Source organism: Lepus europaeus, chromosome 1 (assembly GCF_033115175.1).
Source record: "Lepus europaeus isolate LE1 chromosome 1, mLepTim1.pri, whole genome shotgun sequence".
Taxonomy (NCBI): Eukaryota; Metazoa; Chordata; class Mammalia; order Lagomorpha; family Leporidae; genus Lepus; species Lepus europaeus.
In genome coordinates, this window is record NC_084827.1 from 131,944,037 (window position 1) to 131,970,941 (window position 26,905).

Genomic DNA, 26,905 nt, shown 5'->3' on the forward strand with positions numbered 1-26,905 from the left:
GTGTTTCTTAGTTTAGTGTTAAACTTTTAATAGCATAGTTAAGTTTTGCTGCTAAAAATGATAATCACAATGAGTAAAGAACAGATTACTATCTATTGTTCTGGGAGTGAAGAAAAGTATCCTGTAATTCATGAGAGCATAAAGTGAGAGATGATAATTGTTTTGGTAGCATAATAAGATATAATTCCTCATAGCCCACTGATGTTGTTATTTTTATGTATTCTTGAAAAATTCAGCGACATTTGTATTACTTGAATAAATAAAAGCTAGATAGGTTCATACCAAGGAAAGAATTCTGTAATTCCTCTCCAGTTACATTGCTCATTTATTTGATTGGTTATTCTTAGTTTAGCAAAAGACTCTCAAAATTATAAACATTGTCACCCATCTCATACCCCTCAGATGCTAATGCTTAAGTATGACACCATAAGAACCTGTAATTTAATTTAATGCTGTATATTTTTCATTGCAGACAAAACATGGATGCATACTCCTGAAGCTTTATCAAAGCATTACATCCCCTATAATGCAAAGGTAAAAATGGCTCATATGGTTTTTTAATTTCCTTTTATTTTATTCCTTATTGGTCTCACAGAGATTGTTTATGCACTGATTTAAAATTAAAAAGATAATAATGCAGTTTTTAGAATGGAATATTGCTTTTGTCTCCAAGTAAATTACTTCTTTTTAAAAAGTGTATTAAAATCATCTGCAAACATGGATAGTTTGCCTCCTTCCTTTTGTATTTTCTTAAATGATTTTGGTGTTGTTAAAATTATTTTGTGTGGCATGACCTGTAGGAAACCAAACAACTAACAAATCATCTTGTTTGAAAAACATTTTAAATTTGCATTACACAGTCTAACTATAATTCTAAGCTGGACATGAGAAAAATGAGAAAAATTGCTAATGTAATAATTATACAAGAAAACAGAAACAAAGAAAAATTTTAAAAAGCAGAAAAATTTACAGTGCAATATTTCATTGCTCTATTGCTTAAGCTACTGCATTTAATTTTTTTTATTATTAATGTAAAGAGAACAGATTCTATGTAGTTCATAAGTACAATTCTAAGAGCATAACCTTATTTCCCACCCTCCTTTCCTAGTAGAGAAGCAGAGCAATCTACATACCACATCTTTTTTTTTTTTTTCTTTTTCCTAAGATTCATTTTATTTATTTGAAAGCCAGAGTTAGAGAGGTAGAGACAGAGAGAGAGGTCTTCCATCCATTGGTTCACTCCCCAGATGGCTGCAATGGCCGGAGCTGTGCTGATCCAAAGCCAGGAGCCAGGAGCTTCATTGGGGGTCTCCCACGTGGGTGCAGGGGCCCAAGGACTTGGGCCATCTTCTGCTGCTTTCCCAGGCCATAGCAGAGAGCTGGATCAGAAGAGGAGCCGCTGGGACTAGAACCGGTGCCCATATGGGATGCTGGCGCTTCAGGCCAGGGCTTTAACCCACTGCGCCACAGTGCTGGCCCCACTCCACGTCTTTAAAGATCTAATTTGTTGTTCTTCTGGACAAACAGAAGAATGCAATTTATAAAAGGGACTTCTTTAAAGTATTATTTCATAGTCAGTGAACACCAAATCTGAAGTGGTTTTTTGAGAAATTTCTATCGAAATTTAGAGGAAGACCAAAAATCCCAGTTAAAAAGTTGAGATCGACTATGTGAGCCTAACTGAAGCAACTGAACTTTGGAGACAGGACAGGGGAAAACAAAAATTATGTTTTGACGAGAACTTTGAGGGATTGTGTGTTAGTAAACTATGCACTGGACTGTAATGAGATTAAACAGGAATTATTTCAGGAAAAACAGAAAAAACATTCACTGAACAGAAAATCAATGGTGTTTAATAGGGGCACTCTGGAGTGCTGGTCTGTGTCTGCATCAGCAGGAAGAAGCATTTTAAGACCGTCTAGAAGTTCTTCCATAGCTGTGCTCAGCAGCCAGTTTTGTAGACTGCAGCAACTCTATCTTTTCTTGCTGATTTTGTATGAAGCAAATGCTCTGAGATCAGCACAGTGTTAGGTACTTCCTGTGATGCTAACGTGAACACTGAGTGCCATTATTTCGTGTGAACAGTCTCATCAGTTGCGTAAGTTACTCTCCAGCTCTCCCAAACATCTTCCTATTTTGTACTGACAAACTATGTGAAAACCATATAGTAGAATATTGAATCTGGAAATCTATTACTTTAAAGTGCACACTGTTTTTAATATTATGTCAGAATTGCATTTTTCTTTTTTGTGAAACAATTTTTATTAATTCTTATGTTAATGTGATATTAATGTTAATGTGATATTAATATAAGGAGAACAAATTCAGTGAAGTTCATAGATACAGTTCTAAGAATAAAGTCGTACTTCCCTAACTCCACCCGTCCCTCCCTTCCTCCTTCTCTGTTTCCTTCCTTCCTTCCTTTCTTTCTTCATTCCTTCACTCCTTCATTCCTCCACTGAATCTGTAGAGTACTTTAGGTAGCAGAGACATTGTAACGATATTAATTCTTCCAACCCATGAGCAAGGAATAGCTTTCCATTTTTTGTGTGTGTTCTTGATGATTTCATTCATCAACTTTTTATGATTTTCATTGAAGAGATCTTTCACTTCTTTGTTAAATTTATTCCTAAAATCTCATATTTTGAAGGCTATTGTAACTACTATTTCTTTCTTGATTTATCTTTCAGAGAGTTCATCATTAACATACAAAAAGCTACTGTTTTTATATGCTTATTTTGTAATCTGCAATTTTACTGAATTGGTTTATTGGTTCTAACTCCTTTTTGATGGAGTGTTGGGTTTTTCCTAACTATGTATAACATGATGGCACCTGTAAACATGAATCTTTTGACTTCTGACTTTCCAGCTTTGATGTACTTTATTTCTCTTTCCTAATTAATCTGGCTAATCCTTCCAATTCTATATTGACTGAGAGTGGTGAAAGTGGAAATCTGTGTCTTGTTCCAGCTCTGAGAGGAGATGTTCTCAGCTTTTTCTCATTCAGCATGATATTAGCTGTTGGTTTGTCATGTGTAGCCTTTATCATTTTGAGGTATGTTCCTTCTGCACATAATTTGTGGAATGTTTTATTCATGAAGAGATGTTGAATCTTATCAGATGTTTTCTCTGCATCTACTGAGGTACCCATATGGTTTTTGTTCCTCATTTCGTTAATGTAATTTATGACATTTATTGATTTCTAAATGTCGAACCACTCGTGCATCTCTAGAGTAAATCACACTTGATTGTGATGGATGATCTTTCTGTTGTGGAGTTGGATTTGGTTTGTTAGTGTTTCATTGAGAATACTTGCATCTATGTTCATCAAGAATATATGTCCACCATTTTCTTTTCATGGAGCATATAGCATTTTTTTTTTTTTGTGGGAGTTTTGCTATAAGAGAGGTGCTGACTTCATAAAAAGACATTTGGTAAAGTTGTATCCTGTTCAATAATTTTTGAATAGTTTGAAAAGCATTTGAGCTTGCTGCTCTTTATTATTTTTAAAAAAGATTTATTTATTTATTTGAAAGACAGAGTTACAGAGAGGCAGATGCAGAGAGACAGAGAGAGAGAGGTCTTCCATCCATCCACTGGTTCACTCCCCAAATGGCCTCAATGGCTGGAGCTGGGCTGATCCAAAGCCAGGAGCCAGGAGCTCCTACTGGGTCTCCCACATGGGTGCAGGGGCCCAAGGACTTGGACCATCTTCCACTGCTTTCCCAGGCCACAGCAGAGAGCTGGTTCAGAAACAGAGCAGTCAGGATTCGCTGGCACTGCAGGCGGTGGCTTTACCCACTACACCACAGCGCCGACCCCGAGTTTGTTGCTCTTTAAATGTTTGTAGAATTCAGTTGTAAAGTCATCAGGTCCTGAACTTTTCTTTAATGGAAGACTTTTGATTACTACTTCGAACTCATTGCTTTTTATGGATCTGTTTATAGAATTATAATTTTCACATGAATTCACAATTACTATTTATTTGATTTTTAATTTTTATTAATATAAATAGATCTGATTCCATGCATTTCATAGAGTTCTAAGAAGATAACCATACATAACATGCTCCCTTCCTCAATCTTCCCTCACTTCTTCCTTCCTTCCTTTCTTCTTCCCTTTCTTTTCTTTTAATTTTTGTGATAACATACTTTGAATTTGCTTTATAATCACTAACCATGATGTTCTACAAGTAAAAAGTAGAAAACCAGTGTTCCACAGGGATGGGCAAGGGCTATAAACAACAGTGAGGTTATAAAATATCAGTTTGAAATGTCTTGTTTTGAAAAGTGAGATTGTTGACATCAGTGTTTTCGTATAATAGTGGATAACAGTTAAAAGTTTGAAAACCCCAGTCTTTAAATGGAAGCCTGCTTTTTTTTTTAAGGTTTTATTTATTTATTTGAGAGGTAGAGTTACAGACAGTGAGAGGGAGAGAGAGAGGTCTTCCATCTGCTGGTTCACTCCCCAAATGGCTGCAATGACTGGAGCTGCATCGATCTGAAGCCAGGAGCCAGGAGCTTCTTCTAGGTCTCCCGTGCGGGTGCAGGGGCCCCGGCCCAAGGACTTGGGCCATCCTCCACTGCTTTCTCAGGCCACAGCAGAGGGCTGGATGGGAAGAGGAGCAACTGAGACCAGAACCGGTGCCCACATGGGATGCCAGTGCCAAAGGCGGAGGATTTACCTACTGCACCACAGTGCCAGCCCCAAAACCTGCCTTCAAACAGCACCAAACATTTCTCCAGATTTAACTTATTTAAATCATAAAGTAATAAGGAAGGGGATTACCTGAAAGAGCAGTTAAGTTTTTAATAGAAAAGATGATTAACTTCTAAGTTTAACCGCATGTCCTCATTGAATATAACATCTTAAAATGATTATTGAAATATGTATGTAAATATGTTTGTAATGACAAAGAAATGTAGTAACAAGTAAATATAGCTTCATTCATGCATTTACACAAGTATTTGTTCGTTTGTCTAGAGCTGCTACTTTATGAAAGATCCTCATCTAGGCAGTAGGAATCCATTAGAAAACTAGATAGATAAAGGCCTGGCCCCCTTGTAAGCATATTATAACCCAAGTATATTTTGAGAAACAGTAATAAGAAAATCGTAAGCCTATTTTTATTTATTAAGACAAAGTCAATTAGTATTATTTTCAAAGTATACATTATATGGCATGCATATTAGTAATCATACTTATAATGTCAATCCAGTATTTTATGTTGAATTTGACATTCCAGGCTGTTAATAATTGCTGTAGAGAAAAATCAAAATAGCCTTGCAGGATATTGGGTTGGGAGAACTGTGAAAGAGAACACTGTTTTATTTAAAGTGGTCAGAGAAGGCATCAAGAGAGCAGAGGCCTAAATTAGGAACTGATGATGTCACTGCATGGGGGAAAAATGTCCAGACATGGATACCATGGACAAGGTAGCAGGGAAACAGGAGTAAGTGCAAACCAAAAGCTACATGTGCAGTAGAACACAGAGTTGTGGGCCTGTCTTTTGGCTTTTCGTAGGGACTTTTGAGTCACTGAAGACTTTGGGAAATTGTAGATTTGGATAATGTTTAGAGAGAGACAAGAACTGAGACACTGTTAGAAGAAAATATAGGTGAACACTTTAAGATATTGGTGTAACTGATGTCTTCTTGGTTAAGATCCCCAAAGCACAGGCAACTAAAGCGAAAGTAGACAAATGAGATTATATCAAACTCAGAAACTTCTGCACAGCAAAGGGAACAATTCACAGAATGAAGAAACATTGGACAGAATGGGAAAAAATTTGCAAACTGAGACAAATTATTAACAGAAATTTGTAGTAAAGATACAATGGTGGAAGCAGTGAGTCTAGAAAAGAAAAGTGGTTGTATCTTGAACAGTAGCAACTGGAGAGAAAAGTCATAAGAATCTTACTGTATTTTGAAAACAAAGCTGATGGGACCTGTACATGATTTGTGTGTTCGTTTCCTACTCATGCTATCAGGAAAACATTAAGGCAGAAATTAAAAAAGAAAAATCTTTTGCTTCCTCCTAAGGAAGGCTGTAGTATTTTCCATTCCCTCTAGTTTTTGATAGAATGCTGAAGTGTCATTTTTATGAAAGTGAAGTATTCTGTAGGTGTGAGACAGTTGTTTCCTAGATGAATTATGACAAATGTTTCATAAGAAAAATTTTATTATTAAATATTTTATTCTAAAATGTGTATTTATCCTTTCATAAAAGGTATGGCTTAAATGTATAAGAATGCAGTTCTAAAGAGATTGGCACCATGCTGCAATAAGGAGAGTCAGTAGTCAGCATTCCTTGATTATCTGTTTACTGTTTTCCAAGCTCTAGAAGTGAGCAAAGCCAAAACAAATGTGAACAGACTTTAACCTTGAAAACTTATGACTTCCCTGAGGAGAGAAAACAGTCACATAAAAGAAATGAAGACATTATGAGGAAAGCTACTACATAGATAATGACTAACAAAATAGAATATGAATGTCAAAGAGAGGTTTGAAAAGAAAGACTATGTTACATTTCATTTCAATGCCTTCTAGAGGTTAAGTTTGTAGGTGAAGCATGTTATTGTTTGCCACTAGGGTATGCTTGATAAGAGGGAAGCTTGCTGACTCAGTAAGTTGTGTCTTTTTCAGCTACATTTTTGCAATCACTACAATCTAAATGTAATCTCCCTCAATATTTATAATCTATAGGCTCTTATTTAGCTTAAAAACACACCAAACAAAAACTGCTATATCAAATATAACAGTTAGATGTCAGAACTTGAGAATTCTAACCCTCAATAGTTTGAAAATCCTATCTTGGTCATTACAATTGATAATTCTCATTACACCTGTCAAATAATGATTCCACTAAGGAAATAAGGACTTAGATTTGTGGCATGCTCAGGTGCATCCCATAAGCACAAGCTGTATGCCACCAACTCCACTGAGGCTACTAGAATTTTATAGCCACACAGTTGCTGTGTCTTATGGTGATTGGAGCAACCACCTCTCAGTCAAACTAGGTTTAATTTTCCACTCTCTCAGCTAATCTCTGTATTATGTAACATTTTAATCCTTGAGTAAATTTTCAAACCTTGCGTTTTCTCACTTATAAAATAAGATTTTATGAGTTGATGTGAGTTTTAAATATGTTAATGAATAAAAACCCTGCTTTTTGACTGGCATGTCAAAAGCTCTTTGTAATTAATGTTTTTTTTTTATGAAAAGTATTCTGACAACTCTGTAGGTAGCACTAGTTATTATTATCTCTTGAAAATAATTTAGTATCTGCACTATCATCTGAAAACTAGAGAATAAAACCACTTAGATAACATTACAAATGTTTTTTCTAACTATATCAGGAACAGGGACATCCCCTAAGGTATCTGCAGTGGCAGTAGGGTAGGAGTGCCTTTTCCTATGGACATGGCAGGAGACTCAATACTGCCAATCTTTGTTTATTTATGTATAAGAAAATATTTTTTGTGTAGACAAAAAATACCACTGTGATTGTACTTCTCTATTACCCTGATTTCTTAATAATATCATTGTAGAATGTTAATGCAAAAACTGTCCTGGTGTTAAAGAAATATAGATAAGAAGTTAATGAGGAGAGAAAGTGATATTTTGTGGCCTAATGAGTTATGGTAAAGAAAGGTTTAGTATAAATCATTTTTTAATATTTCATAAATTATTTTTGGTGGATATATTATCATTTACTCTTGAGTGAAATGTTAATGTTGGTCTATGACTTAATTGAAGAAAATTTCAGTTCTTAGAAATAAATGGTATTTTATACTCTGTCAAAAAATCGAAATCAAGGGCAGGTGTTGGGCCTAATGTTATGACACTTGTTAAGATATCCTTGTCCCATATTGGAGTAGCATGATTCAATCTCTAGCTCTGGCTCCAGACTCCAGCTTCCTGCTAATGTTGAACCTTGGGGGTAGTCCTGAAGGCTCAAGTGCTTGCTTCCTGCCACCCATGTGAGAGACCATGATTAAATTCCTGGCTGCCAGCTTTGGCTTAGCCTAGAACCTGTACTTGTAGGTATTTGGGAGTGAACCAATAGATGGAGATTCTGTCTCTCTGCCTCTCAAATTTTTTTTAAAAAGGAAATCAGGAAAGAAAATATATCAAAATTGAAGCCTGTGGAGTCACTGGAAATTGTGCAAAAGAGACATCTCTAATCAATGAGATGCATGCTGAAACATCCAAAATTATTTAGAATTCCAAATTTGTGAATTCTAGAACAACTATACTAGCAGCAAACAAATATTTACCAGTTTTGCTTCCTCTTGGGAAGGAGGCAGGAATGTAAAGAAACCATAAACAGCTGAAGTGCTATCCATGAAATTCATTTGATTTATTCAAATAGGCAATTTTAGTTAATCTCAAGGTATTGGAGCTGTTAAAACATAGGTTTTATACAGACCTTTAATTTTTTTTTTAGATTTTGAATTAGCCTTTAATGATACTAACATATACAATTTATACTCATTCCAACTCATTCATTTTCAATGGAAAATGAACTTACAAGCTAAAGTATAAATGCCATGTCCTTGAACTAAAGAAATAATAGGTCTGTAATACACATAAATGGTAACTCTATATCTACAAACTTTTGGAAATGTCCCTTTACTTGCCAAAGCAGCACTGGAAGATACTTAAAAGGAAATTAGGAATCTATAAAATGTTATTTATTCCTTGTCTTCTTTCTAGTGGTAAGCTTGCATGTTTTTCATGCCCATGCCTGTGAAAAAATGTGAAGAGCAATCAATTGGAAAGTTGTTGAATTGTGGCTTCACAGTTGCACTTAAAAAATACCAGAAAAAATAGAAAAGGAGTAATGGCAGTGAATGACTATTATATGACTTCTTGATTCTTGAGATGAACTTTTAAAACCAATAGGTTATGAAAAACTTATGCCTTTTCTAAGAAGATGCTTACCCCTCCTCCCCACTTTTGTTTCCTCAGGTAACTGAAATTATTATTGGATATAATTTAATGGTCATGATCACTTTAAACTCTCAGAAAATGCCCTAAAATGTGTAAGATAGCTGTTAGAAATTACTGAACAGAAGTCAAAAACTTCATATTAAATATCTCGCAACATTTCACCAAGGATACAGAGCTATTTTGTTCTCTGTGTGTTTTTCATATCTTATGATTCAAAGACTTTTTAGTGATTCAGAGACATCTTAGTATTTCAAAGGACTTTGGGACTTAGTGTTCCATCTCACTCATTTTCTTGATAAAATAAGTTGGGGCCTAGAGAGGATTAGTGTTCTGTTCTGGCTTCTACAGGAAAATAGTATCAAAATTAGGTATGGAAATCAAGTCTCAGCATTCATTTTCATTTCCACTGCAGTTAAAAGAGATTAATCCTTCTTAGCCAATAGTTGAATGACCACAAAGTAAAATAAGATTCCATGTATGCTGTTTGTATGTCTTACAGGAAATTATTTTGTTCATGGGGTCCTGTGTATTGCTTGGTGCTTTTTGCATCATTTAAAGCCATCCAGAGTTTAACAGACATATGAGTGAGTGAAGCAAGAGAGAGAGCACTTCTATCCACTGACTCACTCTCCAAATGCCTAAAACACTAGGAGCTGGGCCAGCATGAAGCCGGGAGCCAGGGCACAATTTAGATCTTCTTGTGGGTTGCAGAAACCCACTTTTCTGAACCATCACTGTTGCCTCTCAGGATCTGCATTAGCTGGGGTCAGCAGCTGGAGCAGGGTATCAAACCCAGCTACAGTGCTATGTGATGCTGGCATCTTAGCCTGTAGCTTCCCATGAGATTGAACACCCAGCTCAGGATGGGCAATTTTAGAACAAAGAATATATATAAAAAAAGATAAATACGAATGAAGAGGAGGGGATTGTTACAGAAGGTAAAATGTGTCAGGAAACCTCAGAACCTGAAAATGATTTCTGTTTGAACACAGAATCAGCATTATCAATGTATTGCATGATTGCATTTCAAATACAGTCAGCTCTCTGTTTCCATGGCTTCCATATCAGTGTATTCAACCAACACAGATTGAAACTGTTCAGAAAAGAGGTTACATCTGTTCTTAAATATTCAGACTGCCCCCCCACCATCGTTTCCTAGACAATGCAATAAAATGGTACTTCAAAATGTTATTGGAAAAATGGAATTAAGAGATAATTTGATTTCTGTGCATAAAGACAAAGACTTACAAATTTGATGCTAATGGTAGAATGTGCTACTTTGAACATTACTAAACACTATTTTGGGAGCTCTGCAGGAAGAGACCATAATATGCATTTTAATAACAACTATTTTCATAGCTTTATGTTGTATTAGGTATCAGAAATGATCTAAATATCATTTAAAATATGTATATTCTCTGTGAATATTGTGACATTATAAGTGATTGATCATCCCAAATTTTTGGTATCCTTGTGTTGGGGGGGGGACCATGGAGTTCTGGAGCCAGTTCCCCATGGATATGGAGATACAAAAAGACAACTGTATTGATGAGAAAAATGTTAGGAGGAGGCAAGTGGCCTCCAGAGTTCTCTCTTTATCATTTGATTTGACTGTTATATAAGGCAGGTGGCCAGCTCACTCCAGAGACCTGAAATTCTTCTGAAGACAAACTAAGCATTTTAAGAGATGACTTAGAGTAAATCATCTTCACCCCTTAGGAGATATATACATAAATACGTTGTTTTTAAATCAAACTGAAGTTATTTTTGCCTTTTTTTCTAATGTTATGAATGATGCGAAACGTCATCTCCAGAGCAGCCATGCACATTTTTACATTCAAGAACAGTCTCCTGTGGCGGGCCTGTTTCTTAAGTTTCCAGGATTGTTTATCATCTTCGATATTTTTTTCTTCCTGCTGGAACCAAGAGTTTTTTTTCCCAATTTTAAAAATCATTTTCAAAAAAGCAAAAGTAGACTCCAGTGTCAGTCTTTATATCAATCAAATAGTATCAAAACATTTCCCCTGCACAGTAGTGATAACGAAGCAGTAAAAAGAATGGTCGCTGGGGAGTTAAAGTTCTGATGTAATTTATGCAACCTAATCTGAGAAAACATGCATGTACAGAGAACACAGGTTAAAGATTTGAAATAAGAAACATTTGTTCCTATTATTAGGTGAGCAATGTATTTTCTTGTCCTCTTTTCAAGATGGATTTATTTAGTTATTTGTAAGGTAGAGTGACACAGAGAGAGGGAGAAAAAGGGAAAGAGAGGGACAGAGACAGAGAGACAGAGATTGATCTTCCATTACTGTTTCACTCTCTAAGTGACCGCATAAAGCCAGGAACTCCATCTGGCTCTTCCAGTTGGCAGGGGTCCAAGCACTTGAGGCATCATCTGTTTCCTTCCCAGGCTCATAGGCAGTGAGCTGGGTGGGAAGCATAGCAACAGAGACTCAAACTAGTGCTCCCATAAGTGATGACAGCATTGGAAGTTGTGGTTTAACCTTCTGCACGATAATGCCAGTCTCCCTTATTTTATTTTCCAAGAAAAATGAATTTATTATTTAAGAACCATGAAACATGGTAATTATTAAAGTTTAAGCAATACATAAAAGTAGAGAAGTATAGAAATTAGCACCTACTTCAAAATCCTACCAGGCAGAAATAAGCCAGTGTTAACTCTCAAGTTAATAGTATTCCAGGCGTCTCACCACAAATGCAAGTGTAAGAATAGACATATAGATAGATTAAAGGTAGCATTCAACACTATTAAAAAGTCTCTACCAATAACTTTCTAGGCATTGTACATGGCATTATTTGATTTAATCATACCAAAATCCAATTATTAAGACTATTAATATTCCTTATTGAACAGCTAAACTATAACATTTAACTCTAAGGTTTAGGAAAGTGATACTGAGGATGAATGATTAGATAGGACGAATTAACTTTGTAAGGAGGAAATCGCAAGGAGGGAATGGGGGATAAATGGAGCTTGGATTAAAAAATTGGAGAAGTAGGAAATGGTTTATAGATCGTGACAGATACATAAGAAGTTAATAATAAGAGAATCTGGGTGTGGGATGTGTGGACTTCTCAGTCCAACTCCACAATTTTTGTTTGGTAAATTAAAGTTCAAAATAGGTACATCAACCAAAAAAAAAAAAAGAAATTATTACATATATGCTATTTTAAAACAAAAGGCATTGAACTTTACAGAGGAGAAAATATGGAAGTGAATCAAAGGAATTACTAAATTTCAGATATGTATCTCTTTGCCAAAAAGGATTTTAGTTCCTAAAAGATTGCTCTAAGGATAAAGAAACATGATTGTGAAAGTCATTATGTATTTGGCGTCCTTGTGTTTTTCCTTAATAGCACATTTTGAGTTTTGACAGAGTGCTTATATGAATGATGAGGTGAATAACCTACTTCCATTTCCTCCTGCTTGCATGTTCCACTTCAAGTTTTGTTGCTTATTTCCAAATTGCTTGCCAGGACTTGAAACAATTACATTTTTTTTTTGAAATTGTTATTCCGTGGTAGTTTAATCTTAATTTCATATAGAAATGGATTCAGATCACAAACAATCCATTTACCATTTCTTTCCTATTCCTGAGACTTTTATTTAATTTTAGTTTTCTTTCTCAAAATGCTTTTCCAAAAAAAGACCTAATAAATCCAAAATTGCATGGAATATTTCACATTTAAAAATCTCTGCCTTCATCTTTTTGCTTTGATCTTTCTTTCCCACAGAACATTAGTCATTGCTGTACAGTCTTCCCTCATTTCTTGTGTAGAGAAAAAAAAATGAATCCACTCTAGGTTTCTCCCATGCAGGTGTGCTACCTTTTCTGTACAGTTGCCTGAGGTTTCATTGCTTTTTTAAAATTTATTATAAAATTATTTGAAAGGCAGAGAGACAGAGATAGAGAAGAGAAATGGACATACAGACAGAAGTCTTCTATTTGCTATTCACTTTTCAAATATACACAATAGCCAATCTGAGCCAGGCTGAAGCCAGGCTAGAATTCAGTCTGGGTTTTCCAGGTGTCAGGGACCCACATATGTGAGCCACAGGATATGATTTAGCAGGAAACTGGAATTAGAATTTGAGCTCGGTCTGGAACCCAGACACTCTGATAATGAAATGCAGGCAGCCCAGGTGGCATCTTAACCCCTGTACAAACTAATTACCCCTGAAAATTCATTTTTTAATACTCAAATTTTAATTATACTATACATATATTATATTGCTCTTGGTGGGCAGCAAATGATGGCTCAAGTGTTTGAGTCCTGCCGCCCACATGGGAGATGCAGGTGAAGTTCCTGGCTCCTGGCTTTGGCTTGGCCCAGTACCAGCTAACCAGATGTTGTAGGCATTTGGGGAGTGAACTAGTAGATGGAAGATTATCTATCTATCTATCTATCTATCTCTTTATCTATCTATTTATCTACATTCCTTTCATATAAATAAACAAATCTTTTTAAAAATAATGTCAGGCAAGGATACATCCCAAGTCAGAGATTCTTCAATAACATGTGCTCCTATAGCTGACTCTATCTTGGCCAGTAAAGCCACTAAGAGCTCTTGGTTTCAAGTGAAAGAAGTGACTCAGGCTGGCTTAATCAAGAAACTGAATGTGTGGTTTCCAGGCAAGGAAACCTCATGAGGTGGGCTGCTTCTAAGGCGGCTTGATTCAGGGCTCATTTATTGTCCTCTTTTGATCAGGATAAGCAGTTCCCTTTAGTTTTCTTTGAGTTATCTTCTTTCTCAGACTCCACCTAATATCCCAGGTGGTTTCAGAATTATATTCTTACAATCCAAAATCTACTGCTCTAATAACTCAGATACTCTTTCTTGAATAGAATCTTGCTGGCCCTGAAGGGCTTGATATAGATGAAACATGTGTCCTTCCCAGAGCAATATCTGTGGAAGGAGCACTTGGCCCAGGTATCATAGCAGATTTCCAGACCATGTGCACTGATTATGACCAGAAGGGTAAGTCGCAGAAGGAAAACCAAGCCATTTGGTAGAAGAAGGAAGAGAGGCTGTTGTAGACACAAATATTATAAACAATATTCTTTAACATGAGCTTGAGTTTTGTTCATGGTTTCCCATCCTCACTATCCACAACCACCTAGTGTTAAGACGACTCCTTTCTCAGAAAACCTCTTGTCTGCATAGCTGTTACTATGGATCTGGAATAGGCAAGTGCCTCTCCAAATCTGTGATGAAACTTTTGATTCTTTCCCCCTAATCTGTCAGTATTACATTTCTCAAAAGCCTTACAGAAACACGTTCTTCTTTGCCAAAATGCTACACAGGTTTATGAATAATGGCTTTTGGGGTTATGTGTCTCTTACATGTAGCATGATGCAGTATGTGGCCCAGCATGATGCAGTATGTGGCATGGCCTGGTGCTGGGCACTCTCAGCTCTCTACACACAAATGCTTGTAATAATTTCCATACCTTTCATGTGTCTTCTCTCCTCCCAGTGTTTACCCTGTTCTGACACAGGAGTGACCATTTTTATATGAAAATTGAATAGTTTTACATGCTTACCTCATATTCTTTTTTTTTTTTTTTTTTTGACAGGCAGAGTGGACAGTGAGAAAGAGAGACAGAGAGAAAGGTCTTCCTTTTTGCCGTTGGTTCACCCTCCAATGGCCGCCGCGGCCGGTGCGCTGCGGCCAGTGCACCGCACTGATCCGATGGCAGGAGCCAGGTGCTTTTCCTGGTCTCCCATGCGGGTGCAGGGCCCAGCACTTGGGCCATCCTCCACTGCACTCCCTGGCCACAGCAGAGAGCTGGCCTGGAAGAGGGGCAACCAGGACAGAATCGGTGCCCCGACCGGCTCTAGAACCTGGTGTGCCTGCGCTGCAAGGCAGAGGATTAGCCTAGTGAGCCGTGGCGCCGGCTCTCATATTCTTTTAAGTAGCTTTACATAATTCTCATAATCTGTGCTTCACTCCTTAGGTGACTTTTGGTGTTTCCTCTTTACTTCTGCAGTCTCACCTCTCTTTAATGCTCTGTGTTTTCTCAACGTGGTCTATGTCGTTTCTAATTGTCTTATTGTCACTCTTAATCTCTGGAAGGGCTTTGTATTTTTCTTAAACATATACAGACTCCACTGTATTTTCTTGCTAAAGCTTAGTGTCCTGTGAGTCAGTTTAGCTCTTACTATTTCTCCTCCTCCTCATTCTTCTTTAAGATTTATTTAGTTATTTGAAAGGCAGAGTTACCGAGAGAGAGAGAGACAGAGAGAGGTCTTCCATTCACTGGTTCACTCCACTGATGGCCACAACAGCCGGAGCTGGGCATATGTGAAACCATGAACCAGGAGCTTCTTTTGGGTTTCCCACGTGGGTGCAGGGGCCCAAGGATTTGGACCATCTTCCACTGCTTTCCCAGGCCATAGCAGAGAGCTGGATAGGAAGTGGAGCAGCCGGGACTCAAACCAGCACCCCTATGTGATGCCAGCACTGCAAGCAGAGGCTTTACCCAGTATGCCACATTGCCGGCTCCAGCTCTTCTTGATATTACTCTGCCCCACTAAATCGCTGACTTAAGAATTTTAAAGTGTCCTGTGCTTAAACCTCCTTTCCTAGTCCCTCTTACTGTAAGCTGTAAACTGCCTAGTATATATATACTTTATATTTTTTAAATTAAAAGTTTATTTATTTTGAAGTCCAGAGTTACAGAGGGTGATACACACACACACACACACACGAGACAGAGAGAGAGAGAGAGAGAGAGAGAGAGAAATTTTCTATCTGTTGGTTCACTTCCCAGATGGCTGCAATGGCCAGCATTGGGCCAGCCTGAAGCCAAGAGCCAGGAATTTCATTTGGGTCTCCTACTTGGGTGGCAGGGGCCCAAACACTTGAGATATTTCCTGCTGCTTTTCCCAGGCCATTAGCAGGGTGCTGAATAGGAAGTAGAGCAGTCCAGACACCAACTGGGGCCCATATGAGTTATCAGCATCACAGGCGGTAACTTTACCTGCTGTGCCACAGTACCAGTCCTAGTATGTACACTTTCACTGGATCACAGGACCCTGGAAGTTAAGGCCAGATTTTGTTTATCTTTCTATCTCTGCCCCTAACACCATATAAAATTTGCTTTCAATACTTAGTCAGTTGCTGGGTCCATCTGAGGAAATGCAAAGTGAGAACTCAAGCCAGATCAGACTGTCTACACACTACATCACATTCAGTGCCTAGACAGAGAGCACATAGCCCTCTTCTGCTGCCAGAACCCCAATCCATTTATTCTCAGGAATGCCTTGGAACCACCAAATGAAGTCCTCCTCTCTACTGCGAAGGTTTCCCAGGAGGCAAAGTGGATAGAATGCTAGGCCCAAAGTCATATGAGCTATTGTGCAAATAGTATAAAGGAACCAGCAGTTTGGTGTCTGGAAGCCAGTGTGCTATAATTTCACAGAGAGATGAATTGAAAATGGACTTATCTAGTGGCATACCTGGTATTAGCAGTTTTCCCTTCTGGGAAATGCAAGCAAATACGTTCTTTATAAAACTTGTGAGGAAATAAGATAACATCCATAAACTCCTAGAATATGGTTGATGCTCACAAAATATTGGTTTCCCTCTTTCCTCTCTTTCATACACACCTAGATTTAACAAAGATTTGCTATAAAATTTTTAGTATGGAAAAAAAACTTCCCCAGTTTCAAAAACAACTGACACATGGGATTTTTTTTTTAGCATACTGCACTTTCATTAAGAGATTAGTTCCTGCTTTGACTATCTGAATAACAGAATCACTCCAAGATTCAACATTATGAAATAGAACCAAGTTGAATAGACTTGCACAGTCCCCCAACCCCTGTCTCACAGGCAGATTTTATCTGAGACAGAATTACTCAGTAATGGTGATAGGCATGGCAGCAATGGCTAATTACTTCCTAGGAGATTTGGATTCAGAGGAGTATAAATCATCTCACCACAGACTCTGCAGGTTCAGATAAGAAATGATACCCTGGGCAGCAAAGCAAGTAGTGAAGGGGTTTGGTTTGCCATTAGCTGATCCACAGTTATAATCCTAAATAATTAAAATTACGTCTCTGGCTTCCTTGGAGTTTTCATTTATTTTCTAGGATTTCCACACTGCTTTCCTGGTTACATATCTGTTTTTATTGCTCATTAGAATGGTATTGCTCCAGGCTTGCTCACACAAACATTTGCCCAGATGAAGGAATAAAAACAAAGTAAGTCTTACCAGCAAAGAAGCTATTTCCATTTGCAAATGTTCAGACTGTTGGGGGAACTGCTGGGGGAAAAGGAGTGAGATTAAATGTGCTTAAGCATTGCAAAATGAACTGTCAATAAATTCATTCTCTTTTAAAATATTTACAAAGAATGAGAAAAAAAAATGAAATAATTTAAACAGTGAATTTAGATTTTTTTTGTGTTTCTGTATGAGTATAACAATATCAAATTAAAGGAAAAAATTGGGTATTATAATCAATGAATTATCTGTCCTTTTTAGGAAAGTAAATGAAATGAAGAAAAAGTTTATAGCAGAAATGTGATAAAGAGCACAGTCCTGCAAAGTGCTTATCCATGACACTTGCACAACTTTAGGTTGGACTTTGGTAATGAATTAATAAATGGATATCATTTTTATCATTTATTCTGTAAATTTCCTAAGAAATGCCTTTCTGTATGTTTTCCAATGTAGTAAAAATGCAAAGATTGTAAACATACATAACATTGTAGTAAATTATCCAAACCAAACATTGGCTGACTGAGTGCACTGTCCCTTTCAATGATTGCTGATATAAAATGGAAATATTTTTTGTTAAATAAAAAGTCAATGGAATATTACAAATTTAAATGAGGTCCTGTTTGTCTCACCATGAATAACGTCACATTATAAAAAATGTTAATTGTAACTATAATGAGTGATTTTTTTCTTTGGGGACATAAATTAACAATCTCGCTTAGACCAAAGAGGCTAGTTTGTAACTCCAGAATAATTTATCCAAAAAAAAAAAAAAAGGTAGGAATGTTTACTTGTCTGCAGCATGTGCTAGATGACAGACTTCAGATGTATAAGTTGCTTCATAGTATACATATGCATATACCGTATAAGTTGCTTCATCATAGTCTCATGGAAGAGACTCACTACAAGAGTGACACAAGGTTAGGTGTTTGAAAATAGGCAGAAGATCCTTTAAGTCTCATGTATTGCATTAATACAGGCCAACAAAATGTTACAGCATGAGACAAAATATACACAAAAGCAGCCAGCCAGAGTCTTAGAAGTTTCCAGGCATAGCTCTCTAGAGTCCTTTGTTAGTCACACAAGACTCATCTCCAGATTATGAACTACAAACATACGTGGGAGGAATTTTTGTTTCAGAACACCTTGTTCTTATCTTGGCCAGGAATTAGTATCAGATTTCCACATATCCCAGAGACATGCACATTGCTTTCTCACTATTTACCCACTTCAGCATCTTGACTCACATTGAGAAGCATCCATGGAGGGAGGAAGAAAGATTTCCTATTGTATGTAAAAAATCAGTAGAAACTATCTTAGAGGCTGGGGAGGTGGCCATTATAGTCAGAGGTAACAGCATGTCCAGCATCCCAGAGACATTCTGGGACATGGCATATTTTAGAAAGTCTAAGGATTCCTTGTGGCTGGAGTTCAGAGTGTATGTAGGTAGAACAGAAGATCAATTAACAGGTACTAACTCAGCTGCATTCTTGAGAGACAGAACTCTAGTAATGTTTTTAAATTTGAGATTGGGTGTTCTGAGGTACTGGGTCAGAGATATCTTATATTCCTAGACCTTGGATTTTAGGTCCCATGCAATACCGAGGTTGAAAACATTCAAGAAATCATATATAAAAGCCCAGATGGTACAACATAGTATTTTGTGACCACTTAGTTATCGTGTGTTAAGAGCTCTAATAATTCATGTCAGAAAAATGTCATGAATAAGAAAGCAAAGTTTTGAGACCTCTTTCATGCTTTGTATTATGTTAGCACCAACTACCATTTTCATGTTTCTACATCCTCAAAGGAAACGATGTTTTCTCAATTAAGAAAAACACTCGCACAAGATCAGGTGAAATTCTGGCTTCCTGTGGAGAAGGAGCTTGCAGTGGGAATTTCATTATAGCTTCTTTCTATATTACAGAGTCAAAAGAGACATTCTCTGCTTTCTGTTTCAGTTTATTTTTTATCTTAGGGACATTAATCAATGTCTGAAGTTGGAGTTTATTGAAGTTATGTCCATATATGTGTACATACAACATACTTGTTATATATATTTCACAAATAATTATGTATAATATACATAATATTTGTTATAAACACACAGAAATATACATCTGTATAAGAACTCCGATTGACTGTATCTTTCAGACCAGAGAACAGCTGGCATCAACTTGGAAATTCGGCTGTCTTCATGTTAACAAAACATCTATCACCTAAGCAATTCTCTTATAATTTGAGAAAACACAAACCTAGATATATATAGAAAGATAGATAGATAGATATAGATATTTCTGAATGATAAGCCAGTTCCATTCAAATACAAAATAGTAAGGATCATTGATTTTATATTGTGAAATAAACTCATTCTGCACCATGGTAAAATGTCCAAAAAGTAATCATAAATAGCACAGTGTCACTGCCCGTGAACTACAAAATTGTATAAGTCTTTTAGAGAGTGGCCTGTAAACCCTTGCAAACTGCCGTGTCACTGCCAACTATTACTACCTTCCATTTGTTCATGCTTTTACATCCCAGTGAGACAGTCAGAACTAACATTATTATATTTTATATCTAGGAATACAGTCTCCAAGAGCATAAATTACATGTCTAAGGTCACACCACCTCAAAAGTGAAACACAGTCTTTAGTGCACATAATGTTCTTTTAGATTATAACCATTTGAAGTAAATGCTTTTCCTCTCCACTCTGAATTCTCTAGTTTCAGAAATCTAAGAGTAGAGGAATATGTAATCCAACTACTTCTAGATATATAGATAGAGATATTAATTTTACTTTCGTGTGCAAACTTGGACTTTTGCATTAAAGCAACCTTCTGCATCAAAGTATATAAAAAAAGAAAGCTGTTTTGGGAAGTGGTAAGCTTTTAATCCATAGCAGTGCTTCTTAGAACCCTCTTGCCCCATGGTTTATGTGTACTCCTTGTCTATTCAATCCTAATACACAGAACCATTTTAGCAAGTGAGGGATATGTATCCTTGGACAGATTAATTCAGAATTACTGCAATACTTTATGACAGAGCAACATTCTTGTTGAAAATGCATAGGTTAGGACGGTCAGTGTTTCTTAGCTGATATACTTATTAAAAATGCATTTTACAGTGGCAGTTTGGCCTACTGGTTAAGACACTAATTGTGATAACCACATGACAAATTTGAATCCTTGATTTTGAGTCCCAGCTCTGCCCCAGATTCCAGTTTCCTTGTAATGGTCACCCTGGGCAGCAGCAAATGATGACATGACTTAAGTAGCTGATTTCCTTTCACCCATGTGGAAGGCAAGGATTGAGTTCCAGGCTTCTGGATTTGTCCTGGCCAAGTCCCATTATTGCAGGCATTTGGGGAGTGAACCAGCAGATATAAATATATTTCTCTATCTTTCAATCAGTAAATAAATATTTTTATTTCATGTCTACTCATTCTGATTTCGTAGTTATCAAATAAGCTTAGAAACTTGTACTTCAGACTGCTGTATACTTGAGAATCACTGAGAAAGATCAAATTACTTTTCTTGTATTGAAGCATACTAATAGCAAAACAAAAAAGTACACAAGTAAAGCCTGTATTAATGAACAGTTTCTACTCTGTTCCCTACAATTCTTTATAGGAAATTGATAATAAGCAACAAAATTGAATGGCTTAGTTTCACTTCATTGGGCTCTTGCACTCCAGCTGTGGCAGTGTTAATAAGCATCAAAATTGCCCAAAGGTGATTATTTAAGCAAATCAAAAGAAAATTACAGTATCTAGATAATCTGTTGTACTGGTGACACCTATGCAAATAAATCTTTTGGGAACAAAAGTCTTTTAATAAAGTTGACTATTCTAAAATAAGGAGAAATAGCCAATGCAATCAAAATGCTTGTCTTAAGCTGTTCTTGGATGTGTTTACTACGGTACAGATATATCATCATCAAGATATTCTAAATGTCCACCTATGATTTAAAAGAGTTGATGGACTCAAAATTGTATGTAATAATATTCCAATTTATCCCTTGCCTTTCACAGTTTTTCCTCACTTGAGTTCATATCTTCTGATCTGCTATATTCTGTCAGATTAGTTAGAGTTCGAGATGGGTGATTGACGTGTTAGTACTTACTCATCAACTCTTCTTTAGAATTAATAATAATCCTACTGGTATTTTTAGCTGTTTATATTTGTCAGGCATGCATTCTTTCATTATTTTCATGGTAGTGGGGTAGGTACTGTGGTTATAACAATCCTGTGTGTAGTTACTACCTTGGATTCTGTCATAGCTCCCAATGTACAGACAAGGAAATTGATGTTTAGAAAAATTAAATACCTTGCCTAAGGTTATACTGTTAGTAATTAGCATAGTACTTATGTACAGACAACATGATTTTAGAACATGAACTTCTAATCACTATAATGTGCATGAGAAATGAAAACAAGTAAGCCCTTTTCTTATAAAATTATTTATTTATTTGATAGGCAGGGTGACATAGAGAATGTGTACATACACACATGCACACACACAGAGAGACAGATTGCAGAGGGGAGAGAGAGAGAGATCATAAATTTGTTGCCTTCCAGGTGCATCAGCAAGAAACTGGATTCGAAGTGTGGAGTAGTTGGGACCCAAACTATGCACTATGATATGGGCTGCTTGTGTCCTAGGTATTTGTTTAACCCACTGCACTACAGCAACCTCCCTCTAACTCCTTTATCCTTATGTAAGCAAGGAATATCTTATGTTAAAGATGCTTCTGTGAAAAGAAAAAGTTTCAACCAGTTTTCAAGGGGTCAATGCGATTGATGATTTTTGTCTTCCTGAAATATACATATACTCAAACTGGATGCCCATGATTCTGTTCTTTAAGAATGATGTTCCTGGGGTCGGCGCTGGGGCATAGCAGGTAAAACCACCGCCTGCAGTGCCAGCATCCCATATGGGTGCCAGTTTGAGTCCTGGCTGCTCCACTTCCAATCCAGCTCTCTGCTACAGCCTGGGAAAGCAGTAAAGGATGGCCCAAGTCCTTGGGCCCCTGAGAAATTACATTTGCAAATAACTTTAAAGTGTGTAGCACATGGGAGATAGTTAATATACATTAAAAGTTGTATCTAGTGGAATTTGCATGGAGAATCTTTGTTTTAATCTATCACTGCTACTGTAACAAAAAAAATGGGTAATTTATAAGAGGAGAAAGTTGTCGTGAGTGTTTGAGCTGGAAAGTTCAAGATCAAGGTATCGGCTAGTTTGATGTCTGTTGAGAGTCTGGTCTCTGCTTCTAGGTTGCTGCCTCGAGCCACTACATCCACCAGAATGACATGGGGGAGAGGAGGGAAAGTCTGTAAGAGTCTTAGCTAGTTCCCTTAAGCCCTGTTATAACGGCATTGATAAATTCATGATGGCAGAGCACCACCTCCTGATTCCATCACATTGGGGAATTAATTTTCAACATGAATTTTGGAGAGAAAAAACAGTCAAACTCTAGCAGTCTCCTTTTCCTGTCAACATAACTTGACATGAACAAAACTGTCATGGACTATACATGTGATGCCACTCACCATATATTTCTTTCTTTTTTATTTTAAGATTCATTTTATTTATTTGAGAGGCAGAGAGAGAAAGAGAGGTCTTCCATCTGCTGGTTCACTCCCCAGTTGGCTGCAATAGCCGGAGCTGTGCCGATACAAAGCTGGGAGCCAGGAGTTTCCTCCGGGTCTCCCATGTGGGTGCAGGGATCCAAGGATGGGCCATCTTCTACTGCTTTCCCAGGCCAAGGCACAGAGCTGTATCAGAAGTGGAGCAGCCAGGACTTGAACTGGGGCCCATGTGAGATACCGGCACTGCAGGTGGTGGATTCACCTGCTACATCACAGTGCTGGCTGGCCCCACCATATCTTTCTGACAAATGGCTGAAAGCATACTTACCCTGCTAATGCCATATGAATCCTTGAGTTAGTAAGCTTATGTTAACGTTTATTTTGGTAATACCATGTAACAAAAGTTTTGGTAACACATATACATTTAAATTAATTCACAGACATCTATGCTCACCTTTATCCTAGTACTCTTTGGATTTAATTTTTTATTGAGATAAAAATAAAACCTTCAGGTGGGTGTTGTGGTGCGGTGGGTAAAGTTTCTGTTTGGGACACTCAAATTCTGTATACTAGTGCTAGGGATTGAGTTCTAGGACAGCATCCAATCCAGTTTCTTGCTAATGTACACCCTGGGAAGCAGCAGGTTGTGGCTCAGATACTTAGAAGTCTGCCACATGTGGGACACCCAGATGGAGTTTCTGGCTCCTGGCTTCTGCTTGGTCCAGCTCTGGCTGTTGCAGGCATTTGGGGAGTGGACCAGTAGATAAAAGATTATCATTCTCTCTCTCTCTCCCTTTCTCTCTCTCTCTCTCTCTGAAATAAATTAAAGGAAACTTAATAACACTTTGACAATTCTTTTTAAAAATGTTGATCTTAATCTCCACAATGAATTTTTTATCTTGATAATTCCCAAAAGTAATGCTAAAAATGATACTTCGGAGTGCTAAGTAGCAGAAGTAATTCAGCTGTCACCACTACCTGTATTGTAGAAGGAAATGTCTGACTTCTAACTTCCAGCATTAATTATGTAGAGATAAGAAAGCTCTTAAAAGAATGTATTGTCTGAGAAATAAAACTGACAAGATGTCATGGTTCATATATTTTCAATTTGCAATACTTGACTCTGGAAATTTGTTGGGACTTTTAAAAGCTTAGCAATTTAATGAAGTTAGAAACTATACTAGAGAAAACCATGTTTAAAGCAGGGTTTGAGTTGCTTATATAACACACATACACACACATGTACACATACCTACTATAAGGCTCTGAGGGAGAGACAGGGAGCAAGGGAATATCATTGTGTTCTTTGAATTGTATCTACAAAGCACATTGACTCTGTTAAAAAGCTAATAACTAAAAATTAAAGATAAAAATTAAAAATAAAAAAATAAACATCCAAAAAAGGAATTGCTTCATGATTGAATGAGTTAAATGTTGACATAACAGTTATTAAGGATGATATTTAGGCAGGCAACTGTGTGGAATAGACTGTATAGGCAGAGGTATTTAATGTCTTAGCCCATTTGACTGCAAATGACAGGTATTGTTCCAAAATACTTGAAAATAGTGGAGAAGATGATGCATTGAAGTCAAGTCAATAATAACTGTGAAGCTGTTTTTCATATTCATAGCTATTGTAAAGGCAAACAAATATCTACTGGGGTGTATGAGACATAATGAACTCTCTAACACTTGTGTGGGGAAATCACACAGTAATGCAGTCCCAAATCACAGTCCATCGTATATTTGAAAGAATTTTTATTTTTATTTTACCTCATCAGCAGTGAGTCAAATAATTAACTGATGTTGTTTCTTCCACTGTTGCTGGGTAAAGTCATACCTCATTATCTGACTGACCTCTAGCAAATTGGTGGGATTACATGGCTTTTGTCTGCAATCTGTTTCTACTCTACATTTTAGCATTATTTTCCTTTGTTTCATTTTTCTAATTTACTTTATCTTACGCTGTGATTCCCAAGCCACTTCCCTTACATTTTGGAACATAGTAGAATTATTTTTTAAGTCAGTTAAATCATTTTAGATGGTTATTTTTCTTTGAAGTATGCCTGGACCCCTGTGAAGTCATGGTCAATCATTAGCAAAATCTCCTTTGTCTTCAGCATCTTCTAACATCACCGCTGCTTCTTGCTTCAACTGCAAACTAGCTCTTCTCTAAAAACACTAACATCACTCTTGCCACAGTTTTCCCTGCAATACGTCATATTATGCGTGAATCGACTATCCTGTCTTTCTGCTCCCTAACATTTCCCAGCTTTGAATCTCAGGTCATCAAACTGTGTCCTCCTTTCTTTCCTTATTGAAATCATTTATAACCCCAATATTGTCCAATATTTTAACTGCTGATTCATCATCTGTCTTCCTAAAATACTTTATACTGGGAAGCATACCATATTATAAGGGAGCATATTATTTGTTATAGTATACTGTATAAATGTAGGCTCATACACTTTTGTGGGGTAATGATTTTCCTGTAAATAAATATTCTTAAGCAAGTAGTCACAGCCGGCCAAATCCTCAAATATGGCCTACATCATGTTTACCCATTGGGTGAAGATGTGCTGTGGGTAGGCTAGCAGAGGAATTGTCAGTGCACAATTCTATTCATATGAGACAGTCATAACCAAGAGGGCAAATGATCTGCCACAACATCAAAAAAAATCTTTTTGTTTATTGAAATAGAGACATACAAATTAGAGGCACTGAAATTATTTGCTAAGCTATATTTCTTGAATGCTATCATTTAATAAGGAGAGCTTCAGACTTTAAGTAACCACTATTATCTTTTGCACATTATGGTTGATCAATTGCATATCTTTATTCAAGAGATGACTACAATCTACATAGTTAAGTTTTACTACTAAATTTAGCAAAGATATAATACAATAGCACATCCAGTTATTACTTTATTACATTTAGAAGGGAGATTTGGGGGAAAAGATCATGTAATTGGTAACTGTTAATAAAAGTTTAATGTGTTGGCTCCTGAAAATTTTAATCTACTATTTGATAAATAGTAGTTTGTTTATTTATCCTTTCCTTTTATCTTTTTATTTTAACTAGTGTTTATGAGTATATTTGTGTATGAATATGTGTGTTTTAAATTTTAGATCCCCATTTGACTATTTTCCAGGAGATGTAAATGAAATACTAAAATCATCAGTGGAACTAGCATTTTTGTTCTCATCTGTGTTTATAATTTCAAGTCAGCAGATAAAAATTGGAAATAAATTTAATATGGTTGTTTTCTACACATGGCCTGGATTATGTTGCATGGGAAATTTTAATTTTGAGGAGATACTATTCAGCTTTTATCTGTAAAATAGTTTTAGTTCTCCCATTGAATAAGTGAGACAAATCTTTTAAATATTAACCACTGTGCTAATTTGTATTGTCTCAATATCATAAGCAATCCTCAGAAGAATCACTTAAAAAGTCACAATTACTTTTTATAAAGAGTAACAGGCTTGGGGCCACCACTGTGATATAGCAGGTACAGCCACTGCCTCTGGTGCCAGCATCCCATATAGGTGCTGGTTCAAGTCCAGGCTGCTCCACTTCCAGTCCAGCTCTCTGCTATGGCCTAGGAAGGCAGTAGAAGATGGCCCAAATCCTTGGGCCCCTGCACCCATGTAGGGGACTTAGATGAAGCTCCTGGCTCCTGGCTTCAGATTGGCTCAGTTCCGGCTGTTGCAGCCATTTGGGGAATGAACCAGCTGATGGAAGACCTCGCGCTCTTTCTCCCTCTCTCTGTGACTCTGCCTTTCAAATAAAATAAATAAATCTTTCAAAAACAAACAAAAAGAGTAACAGACTTGAGATTTAAAGTTGATTCAGCCAAAACAGTTTAGCAATAAAAGAGCCAAGATTCAGATCTTATCTCTATGATCAATAGATTTCTCCTAGTCCCATATCTGTATACAGTGTAAACTTTAACCTTATCATCCTGTAAACAGTGAATCTTTTTTTAAAAAAAAATTTTGTTTAGTTATTTGAAAGGCAATGTTACAGCGAAAAAGAGAGACAGAGACAGCAAGACCTTCCATATGCTGGCTTACTCCCCAATGGCCCCAAAGGCCAAAGCTGAGC

At 36.9% G+C, this 26,905-nt stretch overlaps 1 protein-coding gene across 5 annotated transcripts in view; it reads left to right on the forward strand.

The window, feature by feature from the left end:
* The window catches only part of GULP1 (GULP PTB domain containing engulfment adaptor 1), a 319,549-nt gene that overhangs the window by 221,702 nt on the left and 70,942 nt on the right, over window positions 1-26,905 (forward strand). For all 5 annotated transcript variants that reach the window (XM_062188944.1, XM_062188983.1, XM_062188954.1 and 2 more), the window contains one exon: window positions 473-534. In XM_062188944.1, the coding sequence (XP_062044928.1) occupies window positions 473-534 (62 nt within the window). The remainder of the gene's footprint in view (window positions 1-472; window positions 535-26,905) is intronic.